The sequence below is a fragment of the Aotus nancymaae genome, unplaced genomic scaffold, assembly GCF_030222135.1.
Source record: "Aotus nancymaae isolate 86718 unplaced genomic scaffold, 86718_ANA_hifiasm-v0.15.2.pri h1tg000036l, whole genome shotgun sequence".
Classification (NCBI taxonomy): Eukaryota; Metazoa; Chordata; class Mammalia; order Primates; family Aotidae; genus Aotus; species Aotus nancymaae.
Window position 1 is genome coordinate 67,269,370 of NW_026988450.1, and position 19,412 is coordinate 67,288,781.

Sequence of the window (19,412 nt, forward strand, 5' to 3'; positions counted from 1 at the left end):
TAAAAAAATAGAAAAAAATGAACTGGCATGATATTTACAAATTTTATCTCCCCTGAAAGAGAAGCTCAAGGCAAACTGAACCCAAAGGAGCAGCCAGGGAGGCCAATCAAATAAGCATTTAAATAATTTAGCCTTGATGCCATGAACTTTCAAACTTTTCTTAAACTTTGTGGAGTTGTGTAGGCCATTTCATTTTCTACAAAGAACTTTGAAGGAAGAACTGGTGCTGCTTAAGGACAAATGAAGGCTGTTAGTTTACTCTTGGCCTTCTGCTTCTGCCATCAGGATGTAATTTCCACCACTTTTGTCATATGCAGTATTGCAACAGTGGGAGGCCTATTCCTCAGGTTCGAACCTCTTGGCTTCACCTTCACTTTTAATTTTTCCGGGTTTATGAGTCTGTGTGATATTTACCTAGGTGTAGTCTTCTATCAAGATGGCCATAACTGATCTAATTTCACAAGTCTGCTTTCAAAGGGATGGTCTGTGTCAACTCTGAATTCTAAGTCATAGTAAAGTGAAGAAGAGGATATAGACGAGGAAGAGATAGGAAGTAGTTATTGGGCCCTCTTCACAATGATATCTTCTTCTTGGAAAGTGCAACTGATAAACAACGACAGATCCTCGATTTCCATGTCTTTACATCAGTCTCAACCTACGATAATTAGAGTCTGTTTCCTGGAAATTTGGAATTTAGAACTAAAAGATACAAAGATGTTTGACTGGGAGAAAGAGCTGGAACTTCTACCCCAAAGGACCCAGAGTTCTAGAGAGGCCTGTTTTAGTGCCTACTAATCTCTGTCCTCCAGTGCTAGCCTCACTGAGGTGTGACTGGGTTTTTACAACAGGAGACAGTCTCTCTCCTCTTACCTCAACTTCCTATTCTGGGAGTAGAAGGAACCAGTGATAGTGAAGATAGCTAGTTGCTATGTTATGGGTTTTAGTTGCATTTGGCTATAAAACAATCTTGTTGGGAAAAGTATGTGGGAGAGAGGACCTCTTCCCACACACACATTGAGACAGGTTGCAATTGGTCTGTGATCTTGTTTGCAAGAGATTCTGTTTGTCAAATGCCTAAAGATAAAGGTGAGATGGCCCTTAGATTGTACCAGTTTAGCTAGCATTGCTAAGCAATTGTTGCAGGCTCTAAAAATAAAAAATTTTGAGCCACCACCCACCACCCCCAAAAAACATTGATTCTGCTCTTTCTAAAGTTTGGATACCATCTCTATTAGTGTCCTGTGGCTGCTGCAGCAAATTACCACAGACTGCATGGTTTCAAACAATAGAAAGTTACTCTTTCACAGTTCTGATGGCCAGAATTCCAAAATCCAGATGTCAGCAGATCCCCACTCCTTACAGAGGCTCCAGCAGAGTGGGGGTAGCCCTTTGCTGGCTGCTCTTAGCTTCCTTGATTTACAGCTACATCACTTCCACCTCCACCTCTGTCTTCACATCACCTTCTCTCTGTTTGTCTACTCTGTGTGTCTCATAAAGACACTTGTCATTGGATTTAAGGCCTACCTGAATAACCAAAAATGCTTTCTTCAACTAAAGATTTTCAACTTAATTACAATGACACTTTTACTAAATAAGGTAATGTTCACAGATTCTGGGAATTATGAAAATATCTTTTGGGCGACCACCATTCAACTCAATCAACACACTACTCTTCCAATTATTCTTTTTTCCTTTTTCTTAAACTGAGTAGTGCTGGTTTCTGTTATTTGCTGTCAAAAGAGCGTACATAGTTTGGTGTCTCAAGGTTGGTGGCAGCAGTTGTAAGTGGCTTGCACTATCTGTAATCTAAGGCTGACTTCAGAAGTTCTCCAGATTTAGTGTAATAAGTAACAAATTGGTCTCGGAATCTGCATTTTTAACACTTCCCAGGTGTTGCTGGTGAAAACAGGGAAATTATGAAAGCTCAAACCCATTAATGTCCCATTCAAATAAAAGCAACAGAAAAAGCAATAAAAAATAATTTGAAAACTTTAATATTGTCAATTATATAGTTATAAAACCACAAAATCTTTTAAATAAAGTACATTCAATTTCTTAGAGCATCTAATATTCAGATAATTTATATTTCATATACTTTCCAACATTAAACAATTGACTAAATAATGCATTTTCTATAAAATGATGTTACAGCTTATACAGATAAAATTATAAAAATACTCCACACAGAAAAAAAATGGCAGTACCTATTAGAAAAATGCTACAAACTTCCCATTAAAAATATATATTTTATCTCTTTTGTCATAAACATAATATAATTTTTTCTTTCTAAAATTAAGTCTTATACCATTTCTTTATAGGATGATAATATGTACAAACCTTATATCTGAATGAATATAAATAGCAATACTGTAATAGTGTTACAGATATATTAGTAACTTTTACAGAAAAAAATATGGCTTTCTAATAAAAGCCTCTAGCATAGCTGAAGTCTCAAAGCTATTTAAGTTAGACATTCCCATATTCAGTAAGGCACAATGGAGTCTAGTTTTTTTGTTTGTTTGTTTTTGTTTTTGTTTTTTTTTTAATTTCCAGCTGAATTACTGCAAGCAGTAATAAGGGAAAATATAGTCAGTAGATAACGGACCAGATCTGACAGTTTGATTAACCATTTGGGGTTTATTTGGGGAGATAGTAGTTCTTTCTCCACATCATAGTTTCTTTTAATGTCCTGTGGCAAAATCAGTCATTGGTGATGAGAAAGAAATCACTGAACCCCTCAAGTGCCTGAGAAACAGTTTACTCATCCATGAGATCTGGCCAATTGCAAAGAAACAGCCCAATGGCCATTTCCAGTTATAAGCAGCTTATTTTTACTGATTGGACCTGGTTCCCTATCATTTCTAAAAATAACTTCTGATACAATTTGTACATTGTGAAGCTATGAAGGAACCTGATGGTCTTCTTTAGACTCTGAGTGACAGTTTTGGGAAAGTGGTATGTCTTCGAGTGCTTTAGAGCGTGCATTAGGCCCTTCAAGGTGTCTTGGTCACCATTTTTTATTCTCCACAAGCTGAGCAGCTTCAGGATCTGCTCACTGGATTTGCATGCCTTTGTTGTTTTTTCAATGTCTTCTGCTCCGACTTTCTTTCCCGGTAAGCTTTCCATTAAGCTACGAAGCTGCTCAAAGGTGAGGTTAGCATGCCCAATGTGCCGCTGCACACTGTTTTCACAGAGGTCAATATCTGCATAAAGCAAAAGCCCAAAGAAGTGTTCATGTCATTTATATTCATCCAATGCCATCATAAAACCGGCCTGAGGCAAAAGGTTCTCACAGAATTTCATAATTATATTTCAATGGTAACCTTTTCTTTTATTTGAGGGGGGGTTAAGTGACACCCTTTATTTCTAAGAACTGAGATAAATATTGTTTTTTGTTATAATAAGATAGTATGCTATATATTCTTGGCATCCAGCAAAACTGTGGGTGAAGTCCCTAATTTTGAAAATTAACAGTAGAAAATAACACACATCACTCCGTTTTCTAAGAAAAGTTTGAGAAATTAAAACCCTAACATTTCAGAACAAAAGGAAAGTATTCAAGTTAGCTTTGTAATATAAACTTTCATTAGTAGGCACTAGTTGATAAGTTCATTGCTCTAACTAGACTTTAAAGAATACACATAGCACTAGAGGACTACCTCCATGAAGAGGATATCCGAAAACCCAAAAATATGAGGTCAAGGAACTGAAGGAAACACCCAGTCTGGAGAATATTTCAGTAATAAGCTAGGGTATAAACCTAAGAGGAGGAACTAACATTTCTATTAATGACATGAGTCATTTCGTATCTGTGAGCCCTAAGGCAAATCTGTTCATCTGTCTGGGCTAAAATGTCCTCATTTATAAAATAGGGAATTTAGTTGCTTCCAATTTTAACAGTCTCTGATTTTCTCTTTTCTTTTGGCTTCAGGGCTAATTATATGTTCAAAGAATACTTTTGGTTTGCCCAAAACAGAATAAAAGTTTACTCTTTGCATAAATAAAAGTGTTCAACTCTCAAAGACATTGGTGTCCTAAAATCTGTTGCCTAGGTTTTAGATACTTGAAGTTTTTAGGGTTGTGCAAGACTATGCAAGTCATTTAACTACTGCTGAGGACCGGGATGAATTTCTCATTGACCCTGTCTGCATTTGGAAATCCTCCATCCTTTTTCTTCTACATGTCCTCGCAATGCTAACTGAAACCAGAACTCTTTCCATCCTGTGTCCTAAAGCTTACAGTCCACACTGGATGAAACTCATTTTCTTCAGATTCTTTCCCACTTCTCTCTCTTCTCTCTTTATTTCTCTCTTACCATTTGTAAAGGAGAATCTTTATATAAACCTATAATATGTGAGAATGTTTCGCTTTAAGTAGCTTTTTCCTACATGAGTCTCAAACGCTTCTCAGACTTCATCTCATTAATCCTCACAACATATGCTATTAAAATGGTAACTTTAATACAGGCCATATCATAAGGATTAATAAGAGGATATTTGTAAGATACATAGAGGCTACCTGGAGAGAATTACCAAGTAAATACTACAGAGCTTCTTGGTGGCAATATATGTTTCAAAATGGTTAAAGAGCTTCCCCTTGGTCATCTAGAGAGGGTGTTTATAGAAGAACTAAGGGATCTGGCAGCATATTCCCTGAGATATAGTCCTGACTTGAAATGCATTTCTCTTCTCTTAGAGTGTTCAACATACTTTACAAAGAAACTGGGGAGCAGGGGTGAGCACAAAACCTTACATAACTGTTTCTGGAATCACATCTACATTATCAGTTGATGGAAACTTTTTCAGTCCAACAATGATTCCAACAGGGAAACGTGACCCATACAACTTAACAGCCATGCAGTCTTGCTCCTGATTTATGATAAATGGATGTCTCTGATTTCTGATTGATCTTTGTATTTTTAGATTATCATACCTTGGATGATATTCTTGACCATATCTTGGTCTTTGTTTTGATGTTTCCATAACTTCAGCAGCTGGAAAGTCTGTTCTTGTGAGCTGTGTCGCCGTTTTATCCTCTCTACACTCTCTGCATTTACTTTGGTGCCAGGCAAATTGTCTACCAAGACACTAAGCCAATTAGGTGTAAACTTTGTAGGAACAGCAAACCTGAAGAATGCCTCCTCACACAGGGTTACATCTAAAGAAAGGTTAGAAAACCAAGAAGATTTACTCAACAATGGATTTCTGAAAGTCTATTCAATACAAACTAAAACAAAAAAAGGCCCACACAACTGAATTTTGCAAGATAAAATATGCTAAAATGCAAAGTTTGAATAAAATCAAGCCTCTGTTGGCTAATCTTAGTGGCAAAGACCAACTGAGCTTATGTGCCTTCCAATGTTCTGTTTTGGGCATTGTTTTCAAGAGAAAGTTAGTAAATGTCTAATAAGTTACAGTCAAAAATTCTTATAATTGAATACAAATATTAACATTCTGTTAAAGGTTTACCTATTGCCCACAGGGAACTTCAAGATAAATGTCAAAACAAATATTATCACTGACTTTAAGGAATTTGAACAGTAATTTAGAATAGTATGTTATTTTATGCCCACATCCAGACACATAGTTTACCTTTGGAAACAAGGCAAGAGATAGACACAGATATATAAGTAGCCATTACATGGGAAAATAACCAAACGTAAAACTATGTCATTTACATAGGCATTACAAAACCTAGAGCATCTGGGTAGCATAAGTATGTCCCAAAAAATGGGAGTAATGGGAGTTTGTTTTTGGATTCATCAGGCCTGGCTTTGAATGCTAGTTCTGCCATTCCACTACCCATATTTCACCTAAAGCAACTTACACAATGTTTTTGTAACTATTAAAGCCCCTATAGCACAGTACCACATAGTAAGTGCTTAATAAATGAAAAAAGTAAATTTAAAAATGAATTAAATTAATTAAAGACAATGTTAAAATTTGATCAATCCCTTTAATAACCCTTCCTTCATTCTTTTTTTTAAGATAAGAAAACAGAAAGGCTAGATGACTTACGTACGATTTCAATTACACAGTGAAAAAATGTTGGAACTGGGTTAGAATCTCATTTATATATCAATCCACATTCCTATGCTTCATAAACTTCTTTGTAGTACAAAAAAGTATTTGGGGAGAGTCATGCTGGTTCATACCATTGCTTGATTAAACATAGAAAAGAAAATCATTTTTATTGTGATGCGTCTTTGAATGAAGGACTGATAGTCTAGTGGTGGGAGTGACAAGGTGACCATACACACTAACCTGATGAATTGTCATCACTACTGTGGAATGCATTTGAATAACTAAAGATGATTTTCTTTTTTGTGTTTAATCAAGCAATGATACTAGTGATCTGTACGCAATGAAAAGCTTAACACAATCAGAGTAGCTTGGAACTTCCATGAAATAGATGCACTAATACTATAGATAACAAAGCCAAGTACACATTTCTAATTTGTCTTTTTTTTTTTTTTTTTTTTTTTTTTTGAGATGGAGTCTCCCTCTGTTGCCCAGGCTGGAGTGCAGTGGTACGATCTCAGCTCACTGCAACCTCTCCCTCCTGGGTTCATGCAATTCTCCTGCCTCAGCCCCAAGTAGCTGCTACTACAGGTGCCTGCCACCATGCCCAGCTAATTTTTGTATTTTTAATAGAGACAGGCTTTTACCATGTTGGTCAGGCTGGTCTTGAACTCCTGATCTCAAGTGATCTGCCCACCTTGGTCTCCTAAACTGCTGGGATTACAGGTGTGAGCCACCACACCTGGCCTAATTTGTCATCATTTCTATATCACTTTGCTTCTTAGCTGCCAATTTATACTTTAGCCCTTTGCCCATGAGAAGATTTGATTTCAGTGTGAAAGGAGGGAAATTCAAGCATTGAGGTATTATCTGTGAGAAGATGACTTTTTGAGAGATTGTGAGTTGTAGCTTTAGCAATGATGCATTGAGAGTAGCCTTAGCTAGTTAAGATTCAAGAAAGGGAAAATGTGAGTTTGACCAAGAATGTGGACAGAGGCCTTGTGTTCAACTCAGAGAGAGATGATACTACAAAATCATACAAAGACATATTTTGGAATGTAATTACCTATTCCACATTTTTGAGTTGATTCATTGTTTCCGGAACATACATTGTCGTGCGTTGCGTTTCCTTTCTGAGTTAGCAGGAGACCAAATACACTACAATTTGTGTGTTTTCTACAGGGTGCTTTAGATGACGTCTCATTTGAGAAGAACCCATCTGGACATCTTTTGCAAACTGTATTTCGCTCTGGGGTTCCTACGGAAAATACCAAGCAATTTAGTACCTTCTCACATCCTTTCCCAGCAGATGCCCTCTTAATACAGTTGTAGAAAGACTTTTCACTTGTTTTTTACTGCTACTATTATGTTGTACAATACTCTAGGCATTTTCATTTTTCACTTCATTAGACAGAGAACAAAACTTCCACCATCATCCCCTTTGGCAGTTTCTTCTCCTTGTAATACAAATGCAAGTCAGTTTTCTTGTTACCTACAAAAGGCTCATGAAAAGTGAGAGGGAAGGAAAGAAGGGTAGGATGTTCATTAGCCCTGCCTCTGCTGAGTGGCAGTAAGGCCTTGTTGTCAACCATATTCTTCATACAATTATTCCTAGAAAATCATCAAGATAACTGCTGTGTGTCTGCTGTAATATCATTCTTCGAAATTAGTACCCATCGAATGCTGCATCATTAAATTCCAATCAGTTCCTACTGAAGTTCTTTCTTTCCTGAATCCTAATTGTGAAGCAACTCATAAGTATGCTAACCTTGAGAAGTAAAAATTTACAACATTATAATAAACTTTTGAAGGTGGCAATAAAGTTGGCCGCTGACTCAAAAGCGTACGCCTGCAGTTAAGCTACATAGTAAACGGAAGATGATATACTATTTGCTTAAACTGTTTAAAAGAGCAGAGTCGTTAAAACTTCAGGAAGGGTGACTGCAAGGGCATTTTACTTCATGATGGAAAGATATTTGATAAATTTGAAAAAATCATTGGCAGGAAAATTTGAACCAGTCAACAACTAAAGATGCTTTTAAAAATAAATATCTTCAAACACTTGACTATATTACGTGTGGCTAGATCAAACATTCCAGTGTATCTAAATATGAAAATATCTCCATCTAGTGTAAGCTAGTTGAACAGATTTAGACTTCAATATTCATATGGAGATTTTACAGCTAATTCTGGCTTATACAATATAACACATATGAAAGAGATGAAAGCTACAGAAAGTTATTAAACTTAATTTATAAAACGTTTCAACCTCCTACCTCATTATATCTTTTACCGAAACCAGAAAATAAAAAAGGGGGAAAAATGGATTGGTTCTAGTTTCATCTCCTGTCTCTTTCCTTTCTAAAGGGATGGATGATTCATTGACCTGTAAAAATGACAAAGGGCTGGCAGAAAAAAAAGAGCAGGAGGTGAAACTGCAGCCTAAAACCGTCACAGATTAAATGTTATTTCCAGCATTGCAGTGAGGAGTTTTTTGTGTTTGTTTCTGTGTTTGTTTTTAGTGCTTTTCTACTACATCTTACTCCTTAATGGGATCCAACTCTACACCAAATTCTATAATATCATAAGCAGAGGTTATTTGGACAGGGATTCCATGGTGTTCTTTCATTGCTAATTAACTAGAAATAAGTGACTTGGACACCTGGACCCAGGTCTCCCTTTGTTGACTGACATATACTCTGCATGAAGAAGAATCTTTTTTGAGGGGAGAAGGGGAATGGAGTCTCATCTGTGTCACCCAGGCTGGAGTGCAGTGGTGTGATCGCAGCTTACTGCAACCTCAGCCTCCTGGATTCAAGCAATTCTTCTGTCTCAGCCTCCTGAGTAACTAGGATTACAGGCATGTACCACCATGCCTGGCTAATTTTTGTATTTTTAGTAGAGACAGGGTTTCACCATGTTGGCCAGGCTGGTCTCAAACTCCTGACCTCAGGTGATCCACCGCCTCGGCCTCCCAAAGTGTTGGGATTACAGGCGTGAGCCACCATGCCCAGCCTGAGAATCTTGTCATTCTTCAGATACATATCTGCGACTTGAGTCTTCTCATGCATCCTAATGATAAGATCTTATGTGTCAGATATTTCTTTTAGGTAAGTTAGCTTTTTAAGTTATTTAACAGAAAGACTCTAAGAATGATAGAACTAATGTTTCATAATATATTCAGAGGCTTATCTAATACCTTCCTGAACATGACTTCCCTCTTTATAATTGATAGTGCTTTTTATGAAAAAAGATCTACCTAAGTAATGATTCTTTTACCTTATTACTATCAGTGGAAATATAAAAATTATAACCTGCCAGGCAAAATGTGAAATATAATGATGGGGGAATTTGGCTTTACAGTTGAGAATTCACCATGCTTGCTATAAGTAATTCCACAGGAATTAACAGAATGAGGTAAATAAAACATGGCAAGTAGACAATCTGATTTCAAAACAGCAGCAGCAACAAAACGGTTATTAAATACTTTTTAGAGTAACACCGCATAGTCTTTCCTTCTCTTTGGACTGGAAACCTCTTATTTCCCAAGAGGAACTGCTGTGTGGGTTTTTAGGGAGGGAGAGGTAAATAAATCCCACTGTGGTGCCAGTGTACACAGAGTAAAATGCGTACTTTTGTTCCGAGTCTTCTGGCTGCCTGCTTACTTCATTCTACAAACAGATTTTCATGTTTACTTAAGAAAAGTCCTTGTTATTTCCATTATTTTTCAAAATTTTCTAGTTTCCAAGCTGTGTAGCCCACATTTAATATTTCTACATATACAACTTACTGAATGAATTAAATAGATTTGCTTTTATTGGCTGGTATTCTGCACCCCCACCCGACCCACTACAATTTAGCTTAGCTTTTGAGTCCCAAGTACGAGCCAATAAAAAGTAGGAAGTATCGCCAATTCCAGTATCATCAAATACTCACACTAAGAGGAATTTTAGGGGACTCTCATGCAATTTGCACCTTCTGTGATTAATTTTATGAGATTCACTATTTGAGAAACTGAATAGATTTTTATTTTTGAATATGTTTCATTTGTATGCCTTTAAACCAAAATTATTGGTCATCTAATAACTTAGACTTTGTATATCACAACTTTTAAAAGTTAGTTACAAATAATTAGCATTGATTACCCTGTTCTCAACCAGGAGTGATTTTGCCACCTGATGACATTTGACAATGTCTGAAGATATTTTTGGTTGTTACATGGGGGAAGGACTGCGATTGGTATCTAGTGGCTAGAGTCCAGGGATGCTGGTAAAATTCTACAATGCATAGGACAGCTGCCCACAAAAAGGAGTCCAGCCCAGGAATCCAGATATTTCTTAAAATATCAGTAGGGCCGAAGTTGAGAAACACTGCTCCAAATTGAGTCCTCAGAATCTATACTGGTTACTTCCTCCATTTAAGAAAGTGGATACTCTTAATTTTCTCAAGCTATGAAAAGTTATAGACTAAACTGAAGCTTCACAATGCGGTAGAAAAAAATGTGGGTTGCTGGTTTAAAAGATTCGATTCAATACACATGAGCCCTAACCTACGCTGTTCAAAATGCAAAAGTGAAAGTACTTTGTTTATAGGCAAGTGCTTGCTCTTGGCTTGACAATCTGTTCTGTCTGAGATAAAAAATAAGCTCACTGAAGAGATGCTGCTATAGTCTTTATCCTCCCAGACACTTAGCTCCCATGCTAAAGGAAGAACTAGCCTTGTTTTTAATAATGAAATGCAATTCCCCTCACCATTCTCATTTTTTACATAATTAATCATAACTGCTTATTGTCAGCACTCCAGAGTCTCATTAATATCAGCATAATTACTCTCTTGGTATAAATTAACATTTCTGATGTTTGTCAAAAAGCACTCCAGTTTGAAGGTGTCTGTGCTGAAGTGAAACATAGAGGTACAGATCAACTATCAACAGTGCAACTCAAGTATGTTTCTTAAAAAAAAAAAGCCATCCATCATGCATCTCATGAGAGAGTAATTTGCTGCATTTGAGATTTGTCACTAAACTGCCCTGTTATGGCCAAGTATTCCTCTGAGCAATGGTCCTTTGGAAGCACTCCAGACACACAGTACCTACCTGGCAGGTTCCATTACCTTTGCAATTTGCTATCCTACGATGTCATCAGAAGAAAAGTGTTCTCCTAAACTGTCACAACTATCTGACTTTGCACGATCCTAATTAATTTTGCTGCACATTGACACGTACCAGCTTGCACTACTCCAAATCCAGGAGGGCAGCTCCTATGTTTCAAGCAGAACTCTATCTCAAGGTAGCTCCCTTCCTTGCATTCGCACACACGGTTGTGGGTGCGATTGCACTCCTGCTTGACGTACTGCAGCTCCTTGCATACAGGGCTACAGTATAGACATTCATCACTGGTGTGCCAGCTGTCTGTATAGTAGTCATCAGGGCAACGGGCACACATGGTCTTCCACTTTGCTGTACAGTGTTGTTTTAGGTAGGTACCAGGAGGACATTTGTCACACAACAGCTGATGAGAAGTTTCTGGGTCATAATGAAGGTACTTTGGAGGAAACGTTTCCTGGGTGGTCCATTTAATGGAGATGTCCAGAAACTAGGAGAAAGGAACACAGTGGCATGTTAGCATGAAAATAGGGCTATTCTTATGTGCAATAGTATCATTTGACTCAAAAAGTCCTGTATTACCTTAAGCCTAATGAGATGCACCACAAAGTAAGCTTGGAAGCCATAATTTTTGCCTCCAGTAGCTTAATCTCAAAGACTAAGAGTGAAGATAGCAGTAAACATAGTAGGTAAAACCCAGGCTCAAAGATGACTGGAGTAGAAAGCTCATCAAAATAGAACTTAAAACACTTAGATGCACTGCTGAATTACCATGTGACCTGAAAGACACTTTGTCTTTTTGGGTTTCAGGATTATCTCTAGGTGAGTAAGTTGGATTAACTAGCAGTTCTCAGAAGAACTACACCAAAATCACCTGTTAAAAATGTAGATTCCTGGGATTCATACCCTTAAGTCATATTATTTCACTGATGTGGGATTGGGCCTGGGATTAAAATACCTGTAGTGCTTCTGACGCCTGGGGTGCGTGCTAAAAATTTCTCTTTGAATTTATTCATTTGACAAATAACTACTGATCCCTTAGTATGTGCCAGGTTTTGTTCTGGGTACTTGGGATGCAGCTCTGAATAAAATAGGCAAGGAATTCTGCCCTTATGAAGTTAACAATACAATTAGAGAACTAAAAATAATACATTATAATAAACTCTGCAAGTATTGTTAAAAAAAAGAGAGAGAGCGAGCAGGTAAAGGAGACTGGAAACATGGAGGGGAAAGCAGGGAGATTGACATTTCTAAGCGGGGTGGTCATATTGGGGACTAAAGGATACCTCTTTTAGTTTTCCTATTCTAAGACTTGTTGATTCCAAGAAAATACTGAAGAGTTGGTAATATGTGAAGGCACATGATTGTAACAGTCATTCCTATCATTCATTCATGCAACGGATATATGTTGAATGCCTACTAGGTGTCAAGCACTAGGAATATACTGGTGAGTCAGACATGACCCCTCTTCCCATAAGCTTGCAATTCATGAAAAAGATTCCTCGAATTTAAGGTTGACATTTTCTCTAAAAATCACATTGACCAGCAGTCTTGACATCTAAAAATAAAATTAATTTAAGTAAATTAAACGACCACATCTCCTCAGGTGTAATGGGATAAATTTCAGGGAGAAAGCAGGGTTCAGAAGTTTCCATACATAATGGCAGGAAGAGGCTTGTGCAGTAGGGGAAAGAGGATTTCATGGGCAAGGGTGCCACTCGGAAGAAGAGTTTCAACTGGCCATTTTTTCTTATATTTAAGATTCCCCAATGATCTTCCAGGGAGCACTGGAGTAGTTCTTCATACTAATTACAGGAATCACACACTCAGAAGAAACTGTGTTATTTGTGTGTAGGGGGTGGTTTGTTTGTTTTTGGTACAGGGATCAACACTGACTATTTTCAGGCTTTGGGAGGTGGTAAACTAAACAATAATTTTTTCCAAACTCTTCTTTGCAGAATTCAGGAAATCTCACAGAAACCCCCTGACCTGGAAAAAGCATGCCAAGCTAGGGAAACAGCACACCCTTTTGAATTAGGGATGGCAAAGATAAAGAATGGCCTTTTTCATAAGCTTCCGAACATTTTAACTGAAGTGATTTCATTCACTTCTTAGGGAATATGGCAAGTGTTTGGGCTGAATTGACCTAAGATAAGTTGATAAACCAGAAGAGAAGAATGAAACATCTCATCCAGAGTCACTGACCTTTTAACGGAGACAATTTTCAAGAGAGGGAGTGTTAAAATGTAAGGAACTCCCAGCCAACAATATGCAAAATTCAGTGCAAGCTCAGAGCTGCTTCAGTGGTCTTTTCAGGACATTCTCTTGACCTGAGAGTTTCTAGTGAAAGCATGTTGAAAGCATGTTCTTGAATTTTCCTGAGGCTTTGAATTGTCTCAGGGGGAGTGGGTTGTCACTAGATTAAAGAAATGGACCAGGAGGGAGTGGCAGCTCTGGTTTGCTCTGAAATCTTACAGAAATAGATGGAATCTATTTCTTCATTCAACGCACATTCATTGAGCAAACACTATGTACCAGGCATCATGGAGGGAACTTAGCATGTGGCATGCATAAAACGCAAATGGTCCTTGCCTTCAAATTCGCAGCTGAGTGAGCATGTAGGCAATAATAAGTAAAGAAATAATTACAACAAATTATTCCAAATAATGATCAATGTAATGAAAGAAACAAAGCAAGATGACACGTCTGACTTTGTTGCTAGTTTGTCATTTGATTATATAATGGGACATCTTTCAGGGCTCCTTGTATGGATTTGGCTCCAATATTTCTAAAATTCTCAATATTATAAAATGAGGATTTCCTGATTCAACTTGCAAAAATGTGAAAGTAATGAGAGATACGATTTTCTCTTGCTATTCACTTTCAGTTTCCTGGAAAGCCACTTTTGAGAGTTCTGTTTGCTTTCGAGAGGCCTGGCTTAGACATCCAGAGGGACTCCTTTATCTTGAGTGCCACTGCTAAGTGAGTCACATCCTGGTAGGTAGGAGTCCTGAAGTTTTCCCCAGCAGAACTTCCCACTGCTGGGGAAGTTTCCCATTTCAGCATGGTTCAGGTGTTCCCATTTGTTCATCAACATGGACTCTTCTCTCCTGTACCAAAAAATGAGGATGGGATGGGAAAACTCCACAGATGGTGCTTGTGTTCTTCATTAGAAGAAGCCATATAAATACAGATATAACCAAGAACACTGATGTAATTTATATTTTTCTAGGTATTTGGACATGATATTGTGGGCTTCCCAAAACCATGTTTTGGAAATTTGTTGCTCTTTCTTAAAGATACAGGGAGGTTGACGTGAAAGGAACCCACAGAGAAAATAAAGAAATAAGGTCAACGTAAGAATTAGAGAGTATGTTAATGAAGGTAATTTCTCCAAGGCTATCACATGGAATAATCATATACATTTTTAAAACTTGGAAAGCCTTGAGAAATTACAAACTTGTTTTCAGCAAGTTCAACAGGGCCTCTGTGTTTTAGTTGAAGATTTTCCACTTTGGTAAAAAGGCAGACTCTGTGTGGCCAAAATTGGATGTTTAGGTCTCAATCTTTGGTTAGCCCCAATTCCCACACAGAATTTCTGGAATCAGTTACTGGACAGAGGATGGGCAAGATTAATAGAGCTCTTCATCTCAGTACTTTCTCTTGGTTTCTTCTGCTTATTTCCTGGAAAAGCAATGAAAAAGATGCCGCAGGACAGGTCATCTTAACATTGCCTACAGTTCCTTTGCCACTTGATGATATTTAAAGCCTAATAAGTGTTTAAATATTCGTTTCTGTGTAAAATGCAGTCCCCTGATAAGTGTCTACCCAAGCTGGGACACATGCATAGGTGTGTCTGTGGAAGCATGAGGTGCTCTCTCTAGAAGGTCCTACTCTCAGATGGTGCCACTGCACTCCAGCCTGGTGACAGAGCAAGACTCTTGTCTCATAAAAGAAATAAAAAAGAGGCAGATATTCTATTTTTTGTGTTTTATGCTTGACTTTTGAAAAAGAATTAAATGAATTTTTCTGTATTCTTTCTTTCATCCTCCTCCCATTCCCTGTCTACCCATCATTTGGTATAGACCACTTATGCTTGAAGAGAATCTGAAAGTTTTCTAATCTAGCACTTCCCATCAGTTGAGGATTTCTTCCTGAAGCCTCCATTCCTCTTTTCTTGAAAGGACAGCTAAGTTTGCATCTCAGCTAGCTTGTCCCCCTCCTTGCTTTCCATCTTTAATGTTGAGCAATGTTAAAGAATTTTCCATTTTAAGCTTAAGCATCTTTCCTCATATATCAAATGCTAGCAGACCATGGTAGTAGGTAAAGATGATAGGTGAGTTGAATTAGCTATTCTCTAATGCCTTTTCTAGCTCTACCATGTATTATCCTTTGCTTTCATAGTTTAATTACCCAGTGAACTTGGAAATAAATGTCTTGTTCTAACCCCCTTCATACTTCTTGTTCTACCTTGTTTATTTGTGAAACCCCTCTTTACAGCAGAAAACATCGTCTTTTCAGATTCACCATGCCTTCCATTCCCTCTGTAACACCACCCGCTGCCCCAGCCTGTCAGTTATGCCTTCCTTCTAGCAAGCCAGCTCATACTTGATCCTACCAGTGGAGTTGCATGCTTAACAAAAGTCAGTTCTGAAACTGTTCGTGCTAATTGTACTTGTAACTATAATTAGGTAATTCAATTAAATATTACCTAACCCAACAAACATGAGTGTAAAAAAAAAATAATTTTCCAATGAAAAGTAAATGGAATGCTTTGGAATGACTTGATAAAAATGAAGTCCTTCCCTTACCCTCAAAATAAAACACACGAAAAACAACCTACTGTAGAATTTGGAATAGGTGAGATAACTGTTGAAACAGGGAAAACTTCTAGAAGGATCATTTAATCAATTAGTTTCATAAATATCTTTAAGTTCCCAAACTGAATGAATGGATAATAATTATAGAAAAGGGTTTGTAACAAAAACAGCGTGAGACTTGGCAAACACAGTCTCCAAGAAGAGATTTAGTTGTATCTCAAAATACAGAAGAATGAATGCTTACTTAAATGTTTTAAGTCAAAATAAAATATTTAAGATCTCTATATATAATTTTTATTAAATGTGCTTAACTGATTTTTCAGTTATTCAGCTGTTGGTCGCAAACATACTAATTTCTAATGATAATTCCCCATATTTAAGAAGTAGAAAAGTGTCATAATGGTATATGCAGGAAGGAAAGAAGGAGTATTTTGAACATGGAAATCTGTTTTGTTTATTTCAGTTTTATTTTTATTGCGACAGGGTCTCGCTGTGTTGCCCAGGCTGGTCTTGAACTCCTGGGCTCAAATGATCTGTCTGCTTCAGCTTTCCAAAGTGCAGGGATTATAGGTGTGAGCCACCACACCTGGCCTGTTTTGTCTATTTCATGCAAGCATACATATATTAAAGCTACTCTGTGCCAGACAGTGGAATAATAAACAATGTATATAATATTTTGGTTTGTATCTACTTTAGAATGTTTAATCATTACTGTTATCATTAAGTCTCCACCAGCTATAAAAATGAGTCAAGGTAATTAACTTGTTTCACAACATAGTAATTAGTGCAGGCAGAATTCAAACTTAGAGCATGTGCCATATAAAATGAATTTTTTGGTCACTTCCTTTAATGTTTACCAAATGCTTTCCCTTACACTACTGCCTTCATGCATAGTCCAAAAGTAAGCCCTGAAGTGCTTAGTTTTCATTCAGTCTCAAGTGCATAAAGATCACCAATGTTAGGAGATCAATCACAGCCTTCCTCAAGTCCAGATATACTGACCTTGACTTTTCTTTGTGCTAAGACTAGCTCTTGTCTAAAGCTACTGAGTTGAAAATTTCTCAGATCACAATTGATTTGACTAGAGAATTCCACTGATAAGCTTCTTCCTAAAAAACAAAAGAATATACTTCCTCCAGCAAGTTTATTTTTGCATTATGCAATGCAGCCAATCCCATACTACTGGGCTTGCTCTGTGTATGCAGAACCATGTGGGTTTCCATTTATGGAAATTCATTAAAAGAAGCCCACACAAAGCCTGAAATAACCACTTGGTTTGGGAGTTCCTTTTGTGATCCCTCGTCATGATCTTTGCCGCAAAGAACTATTTGAAGACTACCCAGAGTTAGCTAAACTTCTGGTCAGTTTGAAAACCATGTCAGTTTACAGTTTGTCTTAGCCAAGAAAGGAAACATCCAGGATATGTACCATGGTGAATTTACTAAAGATCTCTTGTAGTATATGTTATGAAAGTTATCAAAAACAAACTATTTTCCTGTGAGTGTCAGTTTATTTGATTTTTTATAGTCTTATATTACAGCTCCTCTCCCCTTTTCCTCCATTCCTCAAATAATTTATTCATGCACTTATTGAAACAACTGCTATGTTCTGAGAACATGGCTAAGTGATGGAGTTGAGTAAGTTAATGTAAACATGCATCCAAAAGCCAATTCTGATGTAAAATATTCACAAATCACTGCAAAACAACTGGAGGCATAAAAGTGGAGAAAAAAGGAGCAATAAAAGACTCAACAGAAAAACAGGTTGGAAATTGTGAGGGGCACTGGTAATGGAGAAAGAGCGGAAGGAATAGATATGACATGTTGGCTGATTCATTGGGAGGGGTGGTGCTAAGAAGCAATTGAAAAGCACACCCATAAATTATAGCCAGTAGGTATGTGGTGTTGCCATTAATTACTGACAGCAGGAAGAGCCAACAGTTACAGAGAAAGAGAATGAATTTGGTTTGGAACATCTATCTGCCTTCTATATGAGACTCAAATGATGATGTCTGGTAGACAATTAAAAGTATGTATTGGGAACTCAGAACAGAAAAGCAGCTGAAGACACAGCTTTCATGGTTAGAAGCACATAGAGTTCTTTAGAAGCAGAGAGAGTGGAGTGACATTACCCAAGGAAATTGTGTACAAGCCAAAAAGGACAGAAGAGTTAACCTTTGAGACTTAGAAACATTTGTGAGGTAGGATGAAAAAGCGAAGGATTAAAAAAAGTAGAGATAGCATAGAGAATTTTAAGAAGGATACTAAATGGGTAATGAATATGTAAATTATGAAAAGTGCACAGCCTGGCAATTTGATCAATGAGAATTAACAAAAGCACTTTCAGTGGGAAATCTGCATGTAGAATATGCATGCCACAATTACAAACTGAGCTCCACCACTACTTATTAACCATGATATCACCTCTATAAGGAGAATCAGCCTATTTTTACCTACCCCAATACAATTGCTATATTTCAAATCAACAAAGGGACATAAACTTGATAAGAAATAAGGGTCAGACAATCATGAGACATCATTACACATACTAATTACACAGGAGGTAGGCACTGGGAGACATTTCAAATCAGACTCATTTCTGGAGACATTTTGAAGATTCTTGTTCTGTATGAAGTAATACACCTAAATTGTACCATATGTTCATTATCTACCCTGTTCTTGTCTCCAGGAAAAAGCACCTTGGACTTGTTGATAAAATTAGATTCAGTATTTTCCCAATTGGCATATTTTCTTGGTGTAGGACACATGACTCAAGGCAGTTCCAGGACTTTGCTTAGAACACTCAGCTAGAAAACAATTTGTCTCCATATTTCTTAAATACGTAGCATGGTGTCTTACACATGGCAAATATTCAATATATCTAACTGTATTCAAATCAATAGACATATTGATTATGTATCATTAGGATCATTGGAATTACACAGATGCAAATAAATAGTCACCATGTAAAGGATACATTTGCAAGGACAAGCACAAAGTCTGCAATTTTCTCATCTGTGAAATGATAGTGATGACAGAATGTGCCTAAAGGAAGATAGTTTTTAAAGCATCTTTCATCTCACATGGTGTTTTGTATCTACTCTTCCATTTGTTCTTAATTTCCATTTTAAAGGTGAATGTGTGAAAAGAGCAGACAATTCATGAGAGAGGTTTATCTACTGCTGCCAGTTCCCCACCTGAGAGTCTACCACTGCTTAATAGTTTTCACAATAGCCAGTAGTTTGGCCAAGGATTATGTCTCTAGGCAAGGCAGGAAGGGCAAATGAATTAAATCTGTTCATCTATACAGACCTGATTTGCTGCCAACCACTTTCCTAGGAGAACAGGGGAAAAGAAACATAAACAATTATGATTTATTAGGTGAGTCACTAGGCCAAATTCCACACTATTTTGCTTCCCTTGAGGCTGAAGAACTGTCTTCAGGTAAAATTTAACTGTCAGTGTAATT

General features: G+C 37.3%; 1 protein-coding gene across 1 annotated transcript in view; it reads right to left on the reverse strand.

The window, feature by feature from the left end:
* Window positions 1–1,971: 1,971 nt before the first annotated feature.
* The window catches only part of TNFRSF11B (TNF receptor superfamily member 11b), a 28,059-nt gene continuing 10,618 nt past the window's right edge, over window positions 1,972–19,412 (reverse strand). The window contains exons 2-5 of the mRNA XM_012443321.3: window positions 11,245–11,614; window positions 7,087–7,278; window positions 4,933–5,157; window positions 1,972–3,203 (exon numbers count right to left, since the gene is read on the reverse strand). Coding sequence (XP_012298744.2) covers window positions 2,815–3,203; window positions 4,933–5,157; window positions 7,087–7,278; window positions 11,245–11,614 — 1,176 coding nt within the window. The 3' untranslated portion in view covers window positions 1,972–2,814. The remainder of the gene's footprint in view (window positions 3,204–4,932; window positions 5,158–7,086; window positions 7,279–11,244; window positions 11,615–19,412) is intronic.